At 46.8% G+C, this 19,874-nt stretch overlaps 1 protein-coding gene across 3 annotated transcripts in view; it reads right to left on the reverse strand.

Moving 5' to 3' along the window:
* SLIT3 (slit guidance ligand 3) overlaps positions 1–19,874 on the reverse strand; it is a 764,694-nt gene that overhangs the window by 174,613 nt on the left and 570,207 nt on the right. For all 3 annotated transcript variants that reach the window (XM_061393171.1, XM_061393168.1, XM_061393169.1), the window contains exon 7: positions 99–170. In XM_061393171.1, coding sequence (XP_061249155.1) covers positions 99–118 — 20 coding nt within the window. In that variant the 5' untranslated portion in view covers positions 119–170. The remainder of the gene's footprint in view (positions 1–98; positions 171–19,874) is intronic.

A 19,874-nucleotide genomic window follows, 5' to 3' on the forward strand; every position in this document is an offset into this window, starting at 1 on the left:
AGGAACCGGGGGCAGTTTTACAAGCAGCCGAGAGTGCTGCCCCATGGGCCTCCTAAGGGCGGGAGCAGGTGGGGGAGGAAGCAGGGACCTTTACTCACAAGGTTCGAATCTTCGGCATGTGGTTGAAGCTGGTGACCAGGATGCGGCTGATGTTGTTGTTGTTGAGGGTGCTGCGGACAGAGAGGAGAAACATGTCAACAAAGGAGCATCGTGGGAGGTGCCAGGATGCTTATGGATGGTGGGGGAAGGATGGATATGACTGCAAGAGGGACCATCCCTCAGCAGCCATGTGTCAAGCAGCAACCAGTGGATGGGGCTCCAGATGAGAAGAGAATCTCTGTTTCCTTTTTAAGGTGGATCCCTCCTCCCCTCTGCTGCCCTCTTGGCACTTACTACCTGGAGCAATAAGGCTGCCCTTGTGAAATCCTGTTGTGAGGGTTTCATTACAACATCACTAATTCCCACAACTATAATACAACACCAATTAAATATTGTCCTCATTTCAGAGAGAAGGAAACAGATACCTAACACCTTGCTCAGTTACACATAACCCTACAGGGCAGCCTTTAACCTTGCATTATAGATGGGGGTGCTGAGCTTCAGAGAAGTGAAATCATGCTTCCAAGGATACACAGCTGTTAAGCTGTGGACACTGAATCTGAACCCAGCACTGTTTTTTAAAAAACGTATTTTTAATTGGAGGATAACTGCTTTACAATGTTGTGTTGGCTTCTACCATACACCAGCGTGAATCAGCCAAGGGTGTGCATAGTCTCCTCCCTCTTGAAGCTCCCTCCCACCTCCTCCTCCATCCCAGCCCTCTAGGTTGACACAGAGCCCTGGTTTGAGCTCCCTGCCTCACACAGCAAATTTCCGCTGGGTGTCTATTTTACTACGGTAATGTAGATGTTTCCACGCTACTCTCTAAAGTCACCCCGCCGTCTCCTTGCCCCACACGGTCCAAAAGTCTCTTCTCTATGGCTGTGTCTCCACTGCTGCTCTGCAAATAGGCTCATCAATACCATCTTCTAGATTCCAAACATACGTGTTAGTACACGATATTTTTCTTTCTGACTTATTTCACTCTGTATAATAGGCTCTAGGTTCATCCACCTCATTAAAACTGGCTTAAGTGTGTTTCTTTTTATGGCTGAGTAATATCCCACCATATATATGTACCACAGCTTCTTTATCCATTCATCTGCCAATGGCCATCTAGGTTACTTCCCCACCCTAGCTATTGTAAATGGTGCTGCAATGAACCATTGTGAGTACATGTGTTTTTTTCAATTATAGTTTTCTCAGGGTACATGCCGAGTGGGATTGTTGGGTTAATGGTAATTTTATTCCCATTTTTTAAAGGAATCTCCATACTGCTCTCCATAGTGGCTGTATCAATTTACATTCCCGCCAATAGTGCAAGAGTGAACCCTGCACTATCTTGCTCCAAACTCCTTGCTCTGCCCATTACACACACTGCCTCACAAGATGTGGAGAGGTTATTTTATGAGTAGTTTCCAGGCATCTTCTGACTCTTCAAGCACATCCTAAGTGAGTCTGTGAGCTCTGTGGGGACAGGGATTAAGTGTCTCTCTTGCGAAGCCCCACGACCATGGATGGGGACTCCTCTGGTATCTTGGTGCATGGGGGAAAAGGGAAGAGAGGGATGTGAGCTCCATCAATGGAACAAAATGAAATAGAATGAAATCAGGCTATAGGTAACTATAGTCCAAGGTTTACCCTTCTAGAAGGACTTACTATGGGAGCCCAGGGAAGCATGGCAAAGGAAATGGCAACCCATTCCAGTATTCTTGCCTGGAAATCTCAGGGACAGAGGAGTCTGATGAGCTATAGTCCATGGGGTTGCACAAAGTCAGACACAACTTAACAACTAAACCACCACCATCACAGGGAAGCATGGCAGCCAAGGAAGCCATCACGTGGCTGGAGGTGGAACGTGATGGAGCAGGAGGGCCTTTCTGGGTCAGTGAGTTCAGTGGCTATGCAGACAGAAGCAACCATCTGTGGAAAGACTGGACCTAGCTCTCAGCTCTCTGACCCACACCTCCCTCACTATGGATCCCAAAGAGCAGGAGTTGGATCCAGCCCATGGTACACTCCTTGGTGACGGACCCTTGCTCCTGGGCTCCTCCAAGGTCACATCAGATACCCCCTCTCATTAGCCCCACTCCTCTTATGCTCTCATGGGACCCCACTGGCCCAGGAAGCAGCCTTCCCTGGAAAGGCTTCACTGGTTAAACGGACTTCTTTTGCCCTTGGCTCTTAATGAATACGTTATCTTACTCTTAGAATACCCTCTAACATTTTCCATCTTGTGTGTTACCACAGTCTGTACATGGTTCAGATTGAGTCACATATACCCTAGTTGTGTGGTCTCGGGCAGATTATCACCATCACTTAGCCATAGATTCTTCACTGGCAGAAGAGGGCAGGCAATGGTATCTACCTCACAGGCTGGTGAAAGGCTTAGCAGACAGTATGTGCTTGGTAGGTGGAGGCTACCATTTAACTGACTGGTGGAGAGAACCTAGCCCTCTCCTGGTCATTCCTGTTCCCCTCACCCAACCCCAGATCCCAAGGGAATATAAACAGAGCTTTATCCTGCACACAGAGGCCCCTGTGCCCACCCCACCCAAGGGGTCTGCACAGATGCCTTCTCCCCTGGGGACCCTAGTCCACAGCAGGATTCCGGGGACCACATCCCCTTCGACCCAGGCTATTTCTCAAGGCCTTTGGCCAATAAGACCCAGAGGAAATCTATTTACACAAAGGCACAGAACCTAATATGTTTTCCTCCCTCCCCTCATATTTCTTCTGCACCTACTGGCATTCTTCTGGCATTCTTTTAGGCATATGGTATTATGATAAAGTGGAATCAACCCAATTTACATTGCCAGCTTCAGCCCACTCAGGGAATTCATTAATGCATCAATTCTGACACCTGGCATTTTATGATCTTGAACCTATTCTGTTGCCTGTGGCTTATCTTTTCTATAGATGTGTGTGTGTGTTGGGGGTGTGTGAATCCATCCTATTTTCATCCACCCAGGAGATGTTCAGAATACGTCATCAGATAGGGCGCAAGAACTTGTCACTCCCATCAGACCAGGCCGTCCTGCCTTGACAGGGAGCTTCTCCGGAGTGAGGGTCATGCTCCCTACCCCACCCCTTCTCCAGCAGATTAGGAATGCCTCCGGGGTAGAAGCAATGCCTTCATCTTTCTTCTATCCATCCCAGAGTTCCAGGCTCCACACCTGGGGGAGACCTAATTAGAATCGTTGACTCACTAATCAGACAAAAATCTGTGTCCCCCTTATCTCTCAAAAGCAAAGAGCTCAAGAAGCCTTTGCAGAAAAGAGGCTGCCTTCCAAACATGCCCAGCCACTCGACATCAGACTGAGTTCACAGCCAGCCCTAATTTAGCTGAATATACAGTGCAGTTATACACAGGACTTGGATTGTAACTGCATCCGGCAGGCGTCCGGCAGTGATGACTTATTAATGTATTACTACACTGATATTTAAATGTGAGCCGTAATGAGGGCAATAAAACATTTATGATAATAGCAATTATTCCAGAACTAAAATGACTAAACACAGTATTCAGACTTCCATGATTTGCTGGCCCAGGGACCTCAGAGGGTTGGTAACCTCTTGGACGTGGTTCTCCATGGAAGCTACAGTTTCTTTTTCCCTAATAAGCCCAGATTTATTTGATTTCCAATCTTGGTGGCTTTTGCCCATGCAGGCAGCACTCTCTGGTTCTTGTGCTTAGGTCCAGCAGCTGGCATTTGATGAAGGTGGCGTTATCATAACCCTGATGCAGAGGAGCAGAGTGGGGGCGTGTGTGTGCTCAGTCGCTCAGTTGTGTCCGACTCTTTGTGACTCCACGGCCTGTAGCCCACCAGGCTCCTCTGTTCTTGGGATTTTTCAGACAAGAATACTGGAGTGGGTTACCATTTCCTCCTCCAGGGGATCTTCCTGACCCAGGGATCGAACTCGTGTCTCCTGCATTGGCAGATGGATTTGTTACCACTGTGCCACCTGGGGAGCCCAAGAGTGGGTGAGCATGGCCTCAAAGGCAAAGCCTTTGTTAAGATTCTGACTCTCCTACTTACAAGCTGTGCAACCATGAATAAATTTTCTTAATCTTACTAGGTTTCTTCCCATTTAACATGCAGAAACTAGCAGCATTGATCTCATAGAGCTTTGTTGGTGGTTCAAGGAGATGGTTCTAATAATTGCCAACATTAACCAAGAGCTTATTGTAGGCCAGGCAGGTATTGGGTTGTGGGTTCTACTTGTACCATCTCACTTAATTCCTACAACCACCCGATGAGGCAGGCACTTTCTGTCATCTCCATGTCAAGGATGAGGCAAGTATTGGTATCAGAACTTGACTCCAGAAATGATGCCTGTCTTCATTGTCTATTGCTGCTGTAACAGATTACCACACTTTCTATGATTTAAAGCAACACAGACTTATCTCATACAGTCTAGAGATCAGAAGTCTGAAATGGGTTCACGGGACTGTGTTTCTTCTGGAGGGCTTTGAGGAGAATTCATTTCCTTGTCTTCTGCAGCCTGTGAAAGTGAAAGCTGCTCAGTCGTGTCTGGCTCTTTGCGACCCCAAGGGCTACACAGTCCATGGAATTCTCCAGGCCAGAATACTGGAGTGGGTATCCTTTCCCTTCTCCAGGGGATCTTCCCAACCCAGGTATCGAACCCAGGTCTCCCTCACTGCAGGCGGATTCTTTACCAGCTGAGCCACAAGGGAAACCCAAGAATACTGGAGTGGGTAACCTATCCCTTCTCCAAGGTATCTTCCCGACCCAAGAATCGAACCAGGATCTCCTGCATTGCAGGCAGATTCTTATCCCTTGGCTCCTGGTTCCTTCCTTGTATCACTCCACCCTCTTGCTTCTGTTGTCACGCCTCCTACTGTTCACTGCAATGTCCTGCCTCCCTCTTAAGAGGACCTGTCTGATGACATTTAGAGCCTGACAGGATAATCCAGCTCAGGATTCTTGGCCATATTTTCCAAGTTCCATTTGGCACATAAGTTCCTGGGATGAGAACACAGGACACTTTTGAGGGGACATTATACAGCTAGCTATCATGACCTTGAAATTAGGCATGGAAAGTATACGCACACTGGCTCATAGGCAACAATCAGTAACTATTAGCTATTATTTTTGTAGCCTGGGATTCCCTGATAGCTCAGTTGGTAAAGAATCCACCTGCAGTGCAGGAGACCCCGGTTCGATTCCTGGGTTGGGAAGATCTGTTGGAGAAGGGATAGTATTCTTGAGCTTCCCTTGTGGCTCAATTGGTAACGAATTGCAATGTGGGAGCCCTGGGTTCAATCCCTGGGTGGGGAAGATCCCCTGGAGAAGAGAAAGGCTACCCACTCCAGTATTCTGGCCTGGAGAACTCCATGGACCAGTCCATGGGGTCGCAAAGAGTCAGACATGACTGAGCGACTTTCACGCTTTTGGTAACCTGTGTTTGGTCTTTTATGGTTTACTATGTACTTTCACATTCATCTTATTTGGTACTTGAAGCACTCTGCAGTTGAAATTATTATTCCCATCTTACCAATGAGCAATTTGAGGCTACAAGAGATAAGAGACTTGCCCGGCACAGCAACAAGCTCCATGAGGATTCAGGACTGACTATTTCTTCTTTACATCACAATTTCTCCCAACTTTCCCACTGCCTTCTGTTTTCAGGGCTAGTTTGCTTCTCCAGCAAAGACAGTCTCTGCCATCTCCCCTGAGGGACCCAAAGCTAGAATTCACTGCACAAGTCTACTATCGCCTCCTATTCTAGAAACCTTCTTGGAAATGAACCACAGAAAACATAAATGGTTTGATCTGACAAGGACCCGCCTGGACCCCCATTATATGATTGCCCACACTTAACCTATGGTGACCTCATTAGCCTCATCTTATTTACTTCCATCTTCTGGAAGAGTATTGCTAGTTCTAGAATGTAGCTTTAACCTCACTGCTTTGTTCTTATTGAGAAAATATGCTTTACCCTAAGTTGCCCCAGTTGGAAATTTTTCTCTAGGTGTGTGTTAGTTGTTCAGTCGTGTCTGACTCTTGTGACCCCATGGACTATAACCTGCCAGGCTCCTCTGGCCATGGGCTTCTCTAGGCAAGAACACTGGAGTGGGTAGCCATTCCCATCTCCAGGTAAATGCTGTCAATTCATTTTGTGTCAGGTTTCAAGCTCAAGTGCAGGGTCACATCAATTCTATGAAACTTCAGGACTGGCCCGGTCTCCCCTTTTTGCATCTGAACTACTGAGTGGGCATTACAGTATGAACCAGAAATAAGGCAATTTCCCTCCACTGGATCTAAAAGACAGTTGGTCCATCCAACTCCCATTTCTCTCTTATAAAGCCCTTACTTACCAAGCCCTGTATACAGAGTATTTCTACTGAGATTTAGCTGTGTTCTCTCCAGCCTCTCTTCTGTTCTGTCATAGTTGGAGCACCTAGGCCACACTAAAGTCACCTGTTTGGACAATGCTCCTTCTACCAATGGATCTCTCTTGCTTGTGAGAACTACAAAGGGAGCATTAAACATTTTTTCCAGGGACTTCCCTGGTAGACCAGTAGTTAAGACCCCCAAGGCAGGGAGTGTGGGTTCAAGCCCTGCTCAGGGAGCTAACATCCCACATGCCTCATGGGCAAAAAATAAAAACATAAAATACTAGCAGTATGGTAACAAATTCAATAAAGATTTAAAAAAACAAAACTTTTTTCCCAGGTCACTAGGAGATTTGCACACTTACTACTGCTTCTATTACTGTTGGTTAGCCACTAAGTCGTGTCTGACTCTATGCTACCCCGTGGATTGTATCCTGCCAGGCTCCTCTGTCTGTGGGATTTTCCAAGCAAGAATACTCAAGTGGGTGCCATTCTCTTCTCCAGGGGAATTCCTGACCCAGGGATCAAACTTGGGTCTCCTGCATTGGCAGATGGATTCTTTACCACTGAGCCTGCAGGGAAGCCCTATAGTACAGGTTGCGCTAGTGGTAAAGAACCCACCTGCCAATGCAGGAGATGCAAGAGACACGGGTTTGATCCCTGGGTGGGGAAGATCCCCTGGAGGAGGGCATGGCAATCCACTCCAGTATTCTTGTCTAGAGAATTCCATGGACAGAGGAGCCTGGTGGGCTACAGTCCATAGGGTTGCAAAGCGTAGGGTATGACTGAGCAACTAACACAACACACCCTCACAAAGTCCGCGTTTGCCTGGGTTCCTCAGCTAGATACCGGGGCACTGCAGCAATGCAGGGGCTCCGAGGCACGATGTATGTATGAAGCAGTGGTACACACACCGGTCTGTTCCAAGGCTTGGTGAATCGCTACCTACAGGCCCATCTAATGCCACCTCCATTTGTAAATACGGGTCTATCCATTTGTTTATTCACATCTATGGCTGCTTTCACATTACAGCAGCTTAGTTTCGACAGAGACCATATGGCCTAAAAGCCTAAAATATTTACTAATTGGCTTTTTATAAACCATGTTTGCTGCCCTCTGGCTGCTTGAAAACTGGGCAGTTCTGGTCCTGCCTTCGCCAAAGACTAGCGGTGATAAGTAGGACGTCACGTAACTGCTTGGTGGGAAGAGGGGGGTGAGGTCAATGCCTTTCAGGTCTCAAAAACAAAAACTATAAAACAGTGGTAGGAAAGTCCCAGTGGCAAATGGTAGGGCTGGGATTCAAAAGCAAGGAGTCTAGGTGGTTCAGTGGCTAAGACTCCCTTGCTCCCAACGCAGGGGGCATGAGTTCAATCCCTGGTCGGGGAACTAGATACCACATGTGCAACTAAAGGTCCTGCACGCCAGGATGAAGATCGAGGATTCTGACAGCTGCAACTAAGACCTGGTGCAGCTGTTAAAAAAAAAAAAGCGCCAGCAGAGTTGGTTTCTGGTGCTGCATCTCTTCGAGCAAAAACAAAAGCAAACATAAGCAAACATAAGCAGGCAGCCTCACCCTAGATCTACGCTTCTCCCTTCCCCACCACGATCCTACCTGGAAGCTGGGTCGCAGTGCTCCCAGAGCCTGCAATGCTGTGATGGAATCAGAGCCTAGAAGACCTTTTACAAGAGACAGAGTGGGGAGATCCACCTCTGGGTGGGCATGCAATGAACCTGGACAGTGGTTCTCCAAGTGTGGCCCCTGGGCTTGCAGCGTCATCTGGGAACTTGTTGCTGCTGCTGCTGCTAAGCCGCTTCAGTCGTGTCCGACTCTGTGCGATCCCAGAGATGGCAGCCCACCAGGCTCCCCTGTCCCTGGGATTCTCCAGGCAAGAACATTGGAGTGGGTTGCCACTTCCTTCTCCAATGCATGAAAGTGAAAAGTGAGAGTGAAGTCGCTTAGTCGTGTCCGACTCTTAGCAACCCATGGACTACAGCCTACCAGGCTCTTCTGTCCATGGGATTTTCCAGGCAAGAGTACTGGAGTGGGGTGCCATTGCCTTCTCCGGGAACTTGTTAGAGATGCATATGTTCAGGCCCTGCCCCAGCCTCCTGAATCAGAAACTCTGGGGAAGGCCCAGCTTTGTGTGTTTCAATGACCAAGAGGATTCTTATATAAGCTCCAGTTGTAGAACCAGTGAACTAGGGGAAAGGCTAAGGACAGAGCCTTGACCTGAGTGTGAAGGGCAGCCTGTGGCTGCCCTGGGCCCAAAGGCCTCACATGTGGACAGCATGAGGGAGCTGGGCCTCTTCCTGTTTAGGAGGAAGTCCAAGTTCTGAAATAGTATGCAGCCCTCAACGGAGGTGGCTGTGATCACTCTTAGAGAGGTCCAACTTGATTTTTGTCCCTGGCTTCCCACTGGTCTCTGCTGGATGCTAAAATGTGGCTCTCCCAGTGTCACGAAAGATAGCAATCTTTGATCTGGAGGAGCTCAGTCCAGCTGCAGCCACACCACCCTGGCAATTTCTTAATAAGGCTGACATTTACCTCTGTCTCCTCTGATCAGGCCATTGCTTTATCAAGCTGTGCTTTCCTGGCTCTGGGTGTAATCTGCATGTTGTGTGTCCATAATACTATGTAATTGGCTCTAATGCAGCAGTATTAACTGCAAGCATGTACTACATAATTTCAGGATCAGGCATCCACAGTAAGTACCAAGCTTTCTAGGGTGCTCCTGGAAACCCTCCTCTTCCCCTCTGCACAGGTGATCCAGAATCCTAGAGTCAGACAGATCCTCTTGGTAGCTTTGTCCATTCATCTCCTGTCTCGGGGCAGGTTGACTTCTTAAGTCTAGAAAAATAAGGTGGCTCCCTCATTAAGGAAGGGCTTCTCTGGTGGCTCAGCAGTAAAGAATCCACCCCTGCAATGCAGGAGCTTCAGGAGACTCAGGTTCGATCCCTTGGTTTGGAAGATCCCCTGAAGGAGGGCATGGCAACCAACTCCAGTATTCTTGTTGGAGAATCTACGGACAGAGGAACCTGGTGGGCTACAGTCCACAGGGTCGTAAAGAGTCAGACGACTGAAGCAACTTAGTATCTATGCACGTACTCCTTAAGGATCCCTAGGAAGAAGAATTTTGGTGGGTCAGCAGCAGCCATAGCTATGGCCACAGGACATCTTTTTTAAGTGACCCTTGAGATTCCTTGACTTGTACTTACCAATGTGGGAGCCCAGCAGCCAGCACTCTAAGCCCGGAAGATGTAACTACTTCTTACAGGGCCTACGTTGAACTCACAGGGACAGGCACAACCAAGGTAGGCAGAATCATTTCCTAAAGAGCAGCTGAGTGCAAACACATAGAGGATCTAAAGCAGCCTCAGTTTCATCCCTCTCTCCTTGCCTGAGCCAGAAAGAGGAAAGATGTGAGCCCCCTAGAGCCTCCTTTTGTGGCCCACGTGCTACTGGAACCCCTCTGTGCTCTTCATGCCCCACGCCAGCTGTTCAGATATTTCTGCACAGGGTATGGCCACAATGTTTGCACCCACTGGGGGGCGCACACTGGGCCTACAGAGGTTGACAGAGGCATTCCCAAGCCTCTCCCCCCAGCCTAGGGTCCCTCTCCAACTGCACTGACTCAATCACTTTGTTTCTTTCTTTGTTTTCAGTTTGTTTTTTGGCTGTGTCACATGGCAGGTGTGATCTTCGTTCCATGACTAGGAATTGAACCCAAGTCCCCTGGATTGGAAGCACAGAGTCTTCATCACTGGGCCACCAGGAAAGTCCCAGGCTCAGTCATTTTTGAATGAAGCTCCTTAACTGTTTTCCTCCTATCAAGTCTGAACTTGCCTTTCTCCACCAGCTACCCACTGCTCTGATTTGGCTAGAGGCTCTGGGAAATTCCAGAAATCAAGAAGAATATTATAAAATAACGCATCATTTGAAAAATCTAAATTGATGTTACAGATTCCCCCATGAACATTCTGCTTTCCTCCAATGAGCTGGACTAGTAAAGGATATTGCTTTGAGGTGAGCTTCCAAAGATCTTTCAATAAAGATGTCCACAATAACAGCAATACTGATGTTACTGATCATGTTTTTGCTCTGTGCACACATTATCTCATTTAATTCTCCCAACAATCTGAGATCCTCTTGCCATTTCCATTTTGGATCCTAAAAAGATCAATGAACTCTACCTGATCATGTTAAGTATGGAGTTGTAGAGCCAATATTCAAATCCAGGAAAGCGTCACACCAGACCAGACTGTATTTTTCATCATTACACAAAACTGCCTCTTACAGGATTGTCTTCGACAGACATCAGCCATCCAATTTCCCCTGCTGTCCCGAGGAGGAGATGAATCATACGTGTTAGTGGTAAACTCAGTCCTTCCTGGCTTCAATGTGGCAGGGACTCTGGTGTTTGACTTGCTATCAAGGCTGCTCATAGCAACAGCATCACCTAACTCTCCTCTGGTCCAGGGAAAACAGTAGTAGGGGCTTCAGAGTGTGTCTGCACGCATGCTAAGTAGCTTCAGTCGTGTCCGACTCTTTGCGATCTTATGGACCATACCTTGCCAGGCTCCTCTGTCCATGGGATTCTTTAGGCAAGAATACTGGAGTGGGTTGCCATTTTCCTCTCCAGGGGATCTTCCCAACCCAGGGATCAAACCTGCGTCTCCTGCATTGGCAGGCATGTTCTTTACCACCAGCACAACTTGGGAAGCCCAGAGGCTACAGAGAAGAGAGGAGAATCATGGCTCAACAGCTTCCAAGGCTCAGGCGTGGCTGACAAGTCTAAGTGTTGCCAAAAGTCACCCTGACTGTTGGATTGGCTAACAGATTTTTCAGAGCACCCTGAAGAACCAAGAGACCAGTCCTGCTCCTTGAGCAAAGCTCATCCTTGGTCTGCTAGGAGCAGACAAGGAGTCTCTGAGGGCAGATGGGGCAGGAGGAATGAGAGATGGAGGGAGAGAGAAGAGGGATGAGGGTAAGAAGCTATCTTGCTTATGGTACCTTCTCTCCTGGACTATCCTGGGTGCTGCCTATTAGTGACTTCCTTCGTCTCCCTGCGGACTGTTTAAATTAAAGCTCATAACCATTGTGTGGGCATATAATGAAAACAACTGATGCTGCACTGATTAGTCCATTACTCTCAACTGTTAGAAAACATAATGACCTCACAAGGGGCCTTATTCACTGACGTATAGCAGTCGGGCTCTCATTTGACACCTCAAATTAGCAGCCAAAGCAATAACAGCTGGGGTTTTTGTCTCAATATTTGTACCCGACTCTAAAGTGATTTGGCACCGGGCGAGCGTTATTTTTAAACACAGAGCTCTCACCGCCAAGTAACATTTTAAATGGTCTCCAGGTGTCATGTAAAACCTACAAAAATAAATAAAAACAATCAGCTTCCAATTAGGGCTTTTGATGATAGGGGTTCCTTAACAAAAGGGCTTGTCTTTGGTTCTGGCTTCATTATATATTCATGTTATGACAGCAGAAACTCATCTCCTTCTACCCAGCGGAGCCTCAGTGTTAAAAGGAAGAAAAAGATGCCAGTAAAATAAATAGAAAAAGTGGAAGAGCAAAAGAGAAAGATGAGTCTTTGAATCCCACCACTGCTCAATCAGATGCTGGTGGTATAAGTAATCGGGATGCTCCGGTGTTTTTGGTTCCTGAATTCTGAAGAACTCCTTACTCATTTATTGAGATCACCATGGATCCCGCCTCGTGGTGATGCAGAATGATTCAACTGCCGCCCAGTGACCTAGCGAATTGTAAAATGTGCCTTAAAGGACCCTGGGAATGAGATGGCCCTAGTCCCCTAATTCTGTTTCATCATCTATAAACTGGGAACCGGGACCATTAATCTTGTCTACTACATTATTTAGAAACGCCACAGTTTCCGGTGTGCAAGATATCTGTGGGGGTGAAGAAATGACCTCCAACTTACATAACTGGACAGGTGAGTTTGTAGCTGAGAAGGAGAGAAGCAGACAATTCCACCTCAGCTGCATTTGAGCAGGGACAGGAAGAAGGGGCAAAGCCTTCAATACCTATGAATGTGTACAGTAAGAGACATGTACACTCAGAGAAAGCAGAGGGCGCATCTGGTTTACCCCTCCCGCCTGCTCCCCACCCCCACCCACGGCACTGTGTAGGCAGGACCTAGCTCTGTGTTTGGTACCAAAAAGGACTCAAGTATTTACTGAAGGAATGGATGAGTTTCCAAATGCGAAGGATCATGCTTTTGGCATCTTTTGGTAAAAAAATAAATCTCCACTCTAAACAGCCTTCTGGGCTGACCCCAGAGTACAAAGTCAGCTGCCTACGGGAGCAAGGCTTGACATCGGAGGAAGGGGATTGTACGGGACCATGTAAACGCAACTTTTCTACCCAGGGCCATCACTTCTCATCTCCAAGGACTGCTGCCATGCTGGGAAGTGGGTGCAGCGCTGCCAGTAAGCCAGACATCTAGAATTTTTATATGAAATCTCCTTATTCCTTGGTCCATATTGATGACCAACTCTCCTTAAGGAACAAAAGTCACAAATGAAACATACCTGGGGGCTGGTGCAGGGGCCAGTTTTCAGTCTCTGAACCAAACAGATTACTTCAACAATTTGAATCAAACATATATTTAACACCTAAAGATCACATATGGGCTATATAAATCAATCAATCTGTCAATGTATTTTTAACGGCATCATGGTACTGTGTGATTAAAGCCTTCTTCCTATACTGCATTTCCGGTAGGGCAGTCACTAGCTAAGACACACTCCAGGAACCTACTATTTTGAAACCAACTATCTTTAAATGGTTGAAACTTATTCAGTGCTCCCTCCTCCACCCACCGCTATCCTCACTGAGGAAAATTTACACTGTGAGCTATTTGGGCTCAAAGATGGGTAGGGGTCACTGATGCTGACTCACAGGGCCCCGGGCATGCCCGCTAGCTGGGATCATAATGCAGAATTTGATGTCTCCCTAGGCTGCCCTCTGACCAGGGTGGTCATCTCCCAAGCACTGGCTGTAGGACTGGAAGACCCTAGAAAGGGAGGGTGTGGTCCCCATGTTGAAGGTAAAATGTTCCCTCTGGCAAAATGCTGGAGATTAAGGGATGATGGGATGGACAGGACATACTGGCTGGCTCCACTAATTTTTGTTTCCTGCCTGCTAAAATAGAGAAAGGGCTTCTTGGATAGATGGCAACACACTGCATGAGATAAGAGTCAACAGACCCCATTCTCTGGCCTGGTTCTTCTGTGAAACTTTCTCATGGCTGTGGGCAAGCTGCTTAACCATTCTGGGGTGTTTCCCCCACCTCCCCCCCTCCCCCCTTCAAATGAAGTGGTAGGACCAGCTGACCTCCAAGGTCTTTGCAGCCTACAGTTCCACTCTCCAATTTACTTCGGCTGATTCTGGGTCTACAATGGTATTTCTGGAATGGGAATAGATTTCTAGAAGGCAGTGGGAAGGACTGTGGATACCCAGAACTGTCCAGACCTGCCTAAAGACAGGACATCTGGCCAAACTCTGAAAGTCATAACCAGCCCCCACTGTGCAGCATTTGAAAACATTTAGCTGCACGGGTCGGGGCAGAGGTGTCGGTTCCTTTTCTTTGTCTCTCTATGCAGATACCAGGCTCAACTTTTGCAGGGTTAATGGGCTTGCCTGTCACATCTCCACTTATGTATGGAGCAGGGATGAGTCTGGAGTGATTTTCCTATCCAGCTGACTTTGCGGAAGTCACTTGAAGAGTGGAGAGAAGAGAATAATTGGGATCCAGGAACTAATTCACGCAGAGAGGGTTTTGCTTTGGTGGGAGTCAGTTTTCATAACCATACTCCTGGGTTTCAGTGAAAATGGGTCTTTTAGGGGTATAAGATCCAGATGTTTAAATTAAGAACCAGCAAGGGCAGAGTGGGGGGGGGGGTGGGGGAAGAGGGAAGTGGTAGATATTTCAAAGTATCTAGCTTCAGAAACGGAGAAGGCAACGGCACCCCACTCCAGTACTCTTGCCTGGAAAATCCCATGGATGGAGGAGCCTGGTGGGCTGCCGTCTATGGGGTCGCACAGAGTCGGACACGACTGAAGCGACTTAGCAGCAGCAGCAGCAGCAGCAGCTTCAGAAAATACACCCTTTAACCATTCTGCTTATTAATGGATGTGAAATGGCTCCAGGGGTTCGAGTCAGGCAGGCAGGAAAACATGCATGGTGGGAGCTATGCAGATCTGCAGAGGGCATGCCCTGTCCAAATGCAGTCCTTGCCACTCAGCTTCAAGCCTGCACTCTTCGATAAGGTAGCCACAAGCTAAAATTTGGCAATTTAAATTGAAATCAAGGAAAATCAAGTGAAGCTAAACACTTAGCTTCTCGGTTGCACTAGCCACATTGCAAGTGCTCAAGAGTCACATGTGGCTAGTGGCTACCTACTGGACAGCTCAGATATGGAGCAATTCTTTCATCACAGAGGGTCCTTTAGGGGACAATGCTGCTTCAGACCATCACAGCCACATGTCCACCCAGGGTGGATGCAGCTTCTAAATATTCAAGGGAAACTGAAATTATTTCAATAAAATTACCCAAGATTTAAGTGTTGGGAACTAATTCCATTTTTCTTTAAACATTGGAAAGACCAAAAAAAAAAAAAAAGAAAAAACAAGAAAGCTCACATTAGCAGGTCTGATTCAACCAATGAATAAAATAGAGCTGATAGGTGGGATCCTTAAAAGACAATGGGTGCTCCAGAGCTTTTCTACAGTGAATCCAAATCTGGTCTTAGAGAAATAGGACCATTATTCCCTCCATCCCCGCTCCTCACCATCCCTTACTCGTAAGTGCCTTCAAAAATAGGAAACGAAAGCTCAGGACAAGGTAAAAACTGAGAGAGAGCTCTGGTTCTCCACTACTCTGTGTCCTTGTCTTCTCCATGCCCTCCTCCCCTCCACAAACTGACAGGAGGGATCAATTTCCTGCTTGGCTCTTAGAACCCAGTTCTGTAGAGTAACGGACCCTCAGCCATAGGGAAGCCAAGCCATCCAATATTTTTCACACCCTGGGTGGAAGTGGTAGCATCAGTCATAGGCAAGTTCAACTCTACAAGGGGACTCAAAAGCTGATAAGCAGAAAGATACTAAAGATGCTCAAACACTGGCTACCAAAGCCACTGTTGGCAGCTGGGACATGGAGGAAGCTCAGAGTCTGAGCATCCACACGGGAGCACCTTTTCAAGACAGAGGCAAAGCTCTGTTTGGGGAGAGAACTGACTCCTAAGTGTATCTGGCAGCTCTGAGGCATTCCCCCACCAGCCACTTGCTACTGAGAGAAAAGCCTCTGGAATCTTTTTTCAAAAATGCAAAGGTATTTTCCCATTTTGTTTTAGATGGGACAAAGCAAACCAAAAGGCTGCTCCCAAACTTGGTTTGTCAAACCAGAATTTTAGCTCCAAGACCTGGTAGCTGCATTACACAGGGACATAGAGACTGTCCTCACTCCCCAAAGACAGAGAGACTTCCGTTACCGGATTCCACCGAAGCGCTGCTCACAGAAGATGCTGACATTGGGGGTCCTGCTGACTCAGAACCTCCGTGGGTAAAGAATGGCTCAATGATCTTCACTATAGACTCTTAACTCAGGAACGAACACCACGACACTTTAAATTCAGACACTAGACTAGCCTTTAGTGAACAGGAAAATGAAGTAAAGTGGAAACCACAAGAACTCCTCAGATTCTGGTTACTTTTAAAGTGCTGTTTATTTAAATGGAAAATATTGTCTCTACATTTCAAAGAAAGGGTCACTGTTTCCTTAGTCTTATGTTCTCAAAACCAAGCTTGTCATTTTAAGAGCTTGACTATGATCCAGGTCCCAGGCTGGGTGAAGTGCAATTATGGGAAACCCAGTTCCCTTCCTAATACCCTGGGGGTTGAATAGAAGTTACCAATGTTTTCATCAGGGTACAATTTTAATCCTGATTGCCTCCACAAATCACAATTTGCAGCACAATACCAAAAAATCATATTCCGGAGATTTTTAAGACTTTCATTAAGTGATGACAGTTCTATATTCAAAGCTATGTCATGACTAAACACCTTGATTCCTAAGGCTGTTGAAACAAGTGTTTGCATCTCCCAGAGAAACCCAGGTGAAATAGTTTGCAAATAAAAGAAAATGAATCTTGTCTCTGTTAGCACCAATTTTCACTGTGGCTCTAATTTTGTTCATTAGTAAAAAGAAAAAAAAAAAGGCGGGGGGAAACCCCACTTAGCTAAAGGACTAGAAAACCAAAGGTAATGAAGAAATGTGTGCTGTTTCAGAAAAAAATACTATCGAACACACTGTTCAACATCGAAAATAATTCTGGGACAACCACAGTCTTAGTTCCGTTCAGGACACAGGTAAAACAGAGACTCTAGAGACTGGGGTGGGGTAAGCTTCAAATTCAGTTAATTACAACTGGCCCTCTGCATCCATGGGTGATGCATTTTGGGTTTAACCAACAGTGTACTGATCTGAGGGGATCTGGGATCCACAGGATAAGGCACCAGGGAATACAGACAGCCGACTGTAATTTCAACTCAATTTGATTCCATGAACTTTAACTGACCACCAGGCTTGTGCAAGGCAGTGAACAGTATAGGAATATTCTCCAACTATGATTTTTATGAGTGTCCTGATGGGGTATCTGTTAGACACACACCTGAGGTTATCTCCTTTAATCCCTAGCCTAAGGATTGTTATTAATGCTTCTCTTTTGAAAGGAAATGAACCCCAAACCACTCAACTTGGTGGAGCTGATTTGGCAACCAGTCGGGTGGGAGGACTGAAATGACCCCCAACCCCACCCCAGAAGAGCAGCCTTTTCCTCCCACCTCCTTGTCTGGGCAGTCTCATGTAATGGGATGTGGTGCTGAATAAAGTGATGTCATAGGTTCGGATCTGAGCACCCTAGGAGTCAACTTCTCAAAACGAAAGTCTGCAGTTCCTGAATTATTCTGGGCTACAGAGAATAACCTCACTAATACACATAACTGCTTCTCTTGTATGTGTGCTCTGGGATGTATTTTTTAACTCTAATTTCTTGTGTGTAGCAGAACAATTAAGTGCAGGGGATTTGATACTGGAAGAATAATTCCCTTCTTGTACTTGTTCACATCACCCTGGGACAAGTTGTTCAACTTCTCTAAGCCTCAGTTTCCTCACTGGTAAAATGAGGAGATTACCAAGATCTACCTTGGAAGGCTGTAGAGAGGGGTTATATAAGATGCTGCATTATAATGTTTTATCACAGTGCCTGGAAGGTAGCAGGTGTTAGAACATGGAGACTATCATGGTAATTATAGCAGCTGTAATGCCTAATAATTCCTATGCTATCCTTTCATTATACAATGCATCAGCATATTATTATTATTCGTTCATCAGAGCATCTGTCCACACCCAGAGGAAGCTCTTTGGAAGTGGAGGACACACCACCACTTGCATTAAGTTATGGGTTTTCAGAATTGGACCAACCATGTCCAGAGATGTCCCAACACCCAGTGCCCAGCACCCCTCGGCCAGGACCACCACCCTCTGCTAGGAGAGTGAGCACATCCTGATCTGAGTATCAGGACTACTCAGATTTCTTTTACTGTCTTCTTCTTATATCAAAAAAAGGACTTTCTTTCTGTATCTACAAGTAGGGCTCAGGGTCAGGCAACGTCATATTTGCCCAGAGGTGGCCGAATTAGGACTGCACTAAAAGTCTAGTTAATTCCCATCATTGCGTTAACTCTTTTCTTTAAAGGGAGCTCATTACCCAGGCTAAAAGACTCTCTTTTCTCTAACGGGAGCTCATTACCTGGGCTGACGCTGGGCTCTAGGGAGCAAGGAATAGAGTGGGAGGCTTTCCTCTCTTGCTTCTCATGCTATGTGCGCATGTGCACGCTAGGTCGCTTCAGTCGTGTCCAGCTCTTTGCGACCCTACGGACTGTCGTCCACCAGGCTCTTCTGTCCACGGGATTCTCCAGGCAAGAACACTGGAGTGGACTGCCACGTGTTCCTCCGGGGATATTCCCGACCCGGGGACTGAACTCATATCTCTTATGACTCCTGCATCGGCAGGCAGGTACTTTACCACTAGTGCCACCTGAGAAGCCTGTATAAACCCAATTACAACTGCTTTACAATCAAAGGGGATCTGGAAGCAAGTTCAACTCCTGAGAAGAACTTCCCGGCAGATGAGGCATGAGGCATCCCAGCTGGCTTCCGAGGCGCTCTTGTTCAGTCTGGGAGTCCTGGACTCCCCATCACTTACTCTGTCTGTGCTTGTCTGATCAGCAATTCTGATAAGCTCTCACCTTTAGTTTGATCCACCAAAGCACCTGGTCATTTAAAGCTTTACTGTCCTTGGCATCTGGCACAATGCTGGCACATATCCTTGCTTTTTGGATGGATTAAAGCAGGGGCTGTCTGGGCTGGTAGGTAACTGAAATGGGGGGAGGTCAACAGGAAAGTGGAGGCTATACACACCCCATCTAAGGAGGGTATGTGCTTTTCAGTCTCAACTGATTGTCACAATGCAGATGTCCAGGCCAGAGTTGCCAATGCTTCTGCTTCACCGAAGTCCAAAGCTGGAATTCTGGACGTTTACAAAAAATTGCATCAATTTTCAATATGAAATGCTAATTTAAAATGGTAAAAACACTCTTAGGATGAAAAAGAAAACCTCATTTGTGACCAAAATGTAGTCTGTCATCTAGTTTGCAACCTTTGGTTTCAAGAGAGTTGATTAGCAGATTGTGGGAGGGAAAACTTCAGTCCATGATAGAATCAAAGAATGATTCTGCTTTCAGCTCTGCTAAATGGGGCTTCCCTGGTGGCTCAAACAGTAAAGAATCTGCCTGCAATGCAGGAGACCCAGGTTCGATCCCTGGGTTAGGAAGATTCCCCTGGAGAAGGAAATGGCAACCCACTCGAGTATTCTTGCCTGGAGACTTCCATGGACAGAGGAGACTATAGTCCATGTGGTCACAAAGAGTCAGATACGACTGAGCGACTAACACTTTTACTTTTCACTTCAATCTGCTACATAATATAAAACATTTAATGATAGGGTTTGAAAAGACAACTGTGCCTAGGATCCCCAGACTTACCAGAGGAGTTCTTCTGTATAGCTGAATTGCTTGGGGGTGCCTACTGTGAGCAAAGAACATGGAATCAGGGGTCCGGAGACCCAGGTTCTAGTCCTTTGCTACTGCCAAGTTGCTGTTGCCCTAGACAAGCCAAGGTAAGGGCTAGGACTAGGGGGAGGGAAGTGGGGCACCCAAGGTAAAAATGTTAGAAGGCATGGGCCTCGCTCTAGTCCTGATCCTGCTCTCAGCCTCCCCGTGCCTTATCTCAACAGTAAGAGGTCATCCTGGAGACACCAA

This window comes from Bos javanicus, chromosome 20, assembly GCF_032452875.1.
Source record: "Bos javanicus breed banteng chromosome 20, ARS-OSU_banteng_1.0, whole genome shotgun sequence".
Classification (NCBI taxonomy): domain Eukaryota; kingdom Metazoa; phylum Chordata; class Mammalia; order Artiodactyla; family Bovidae; genus Bos; species Bos javanicus.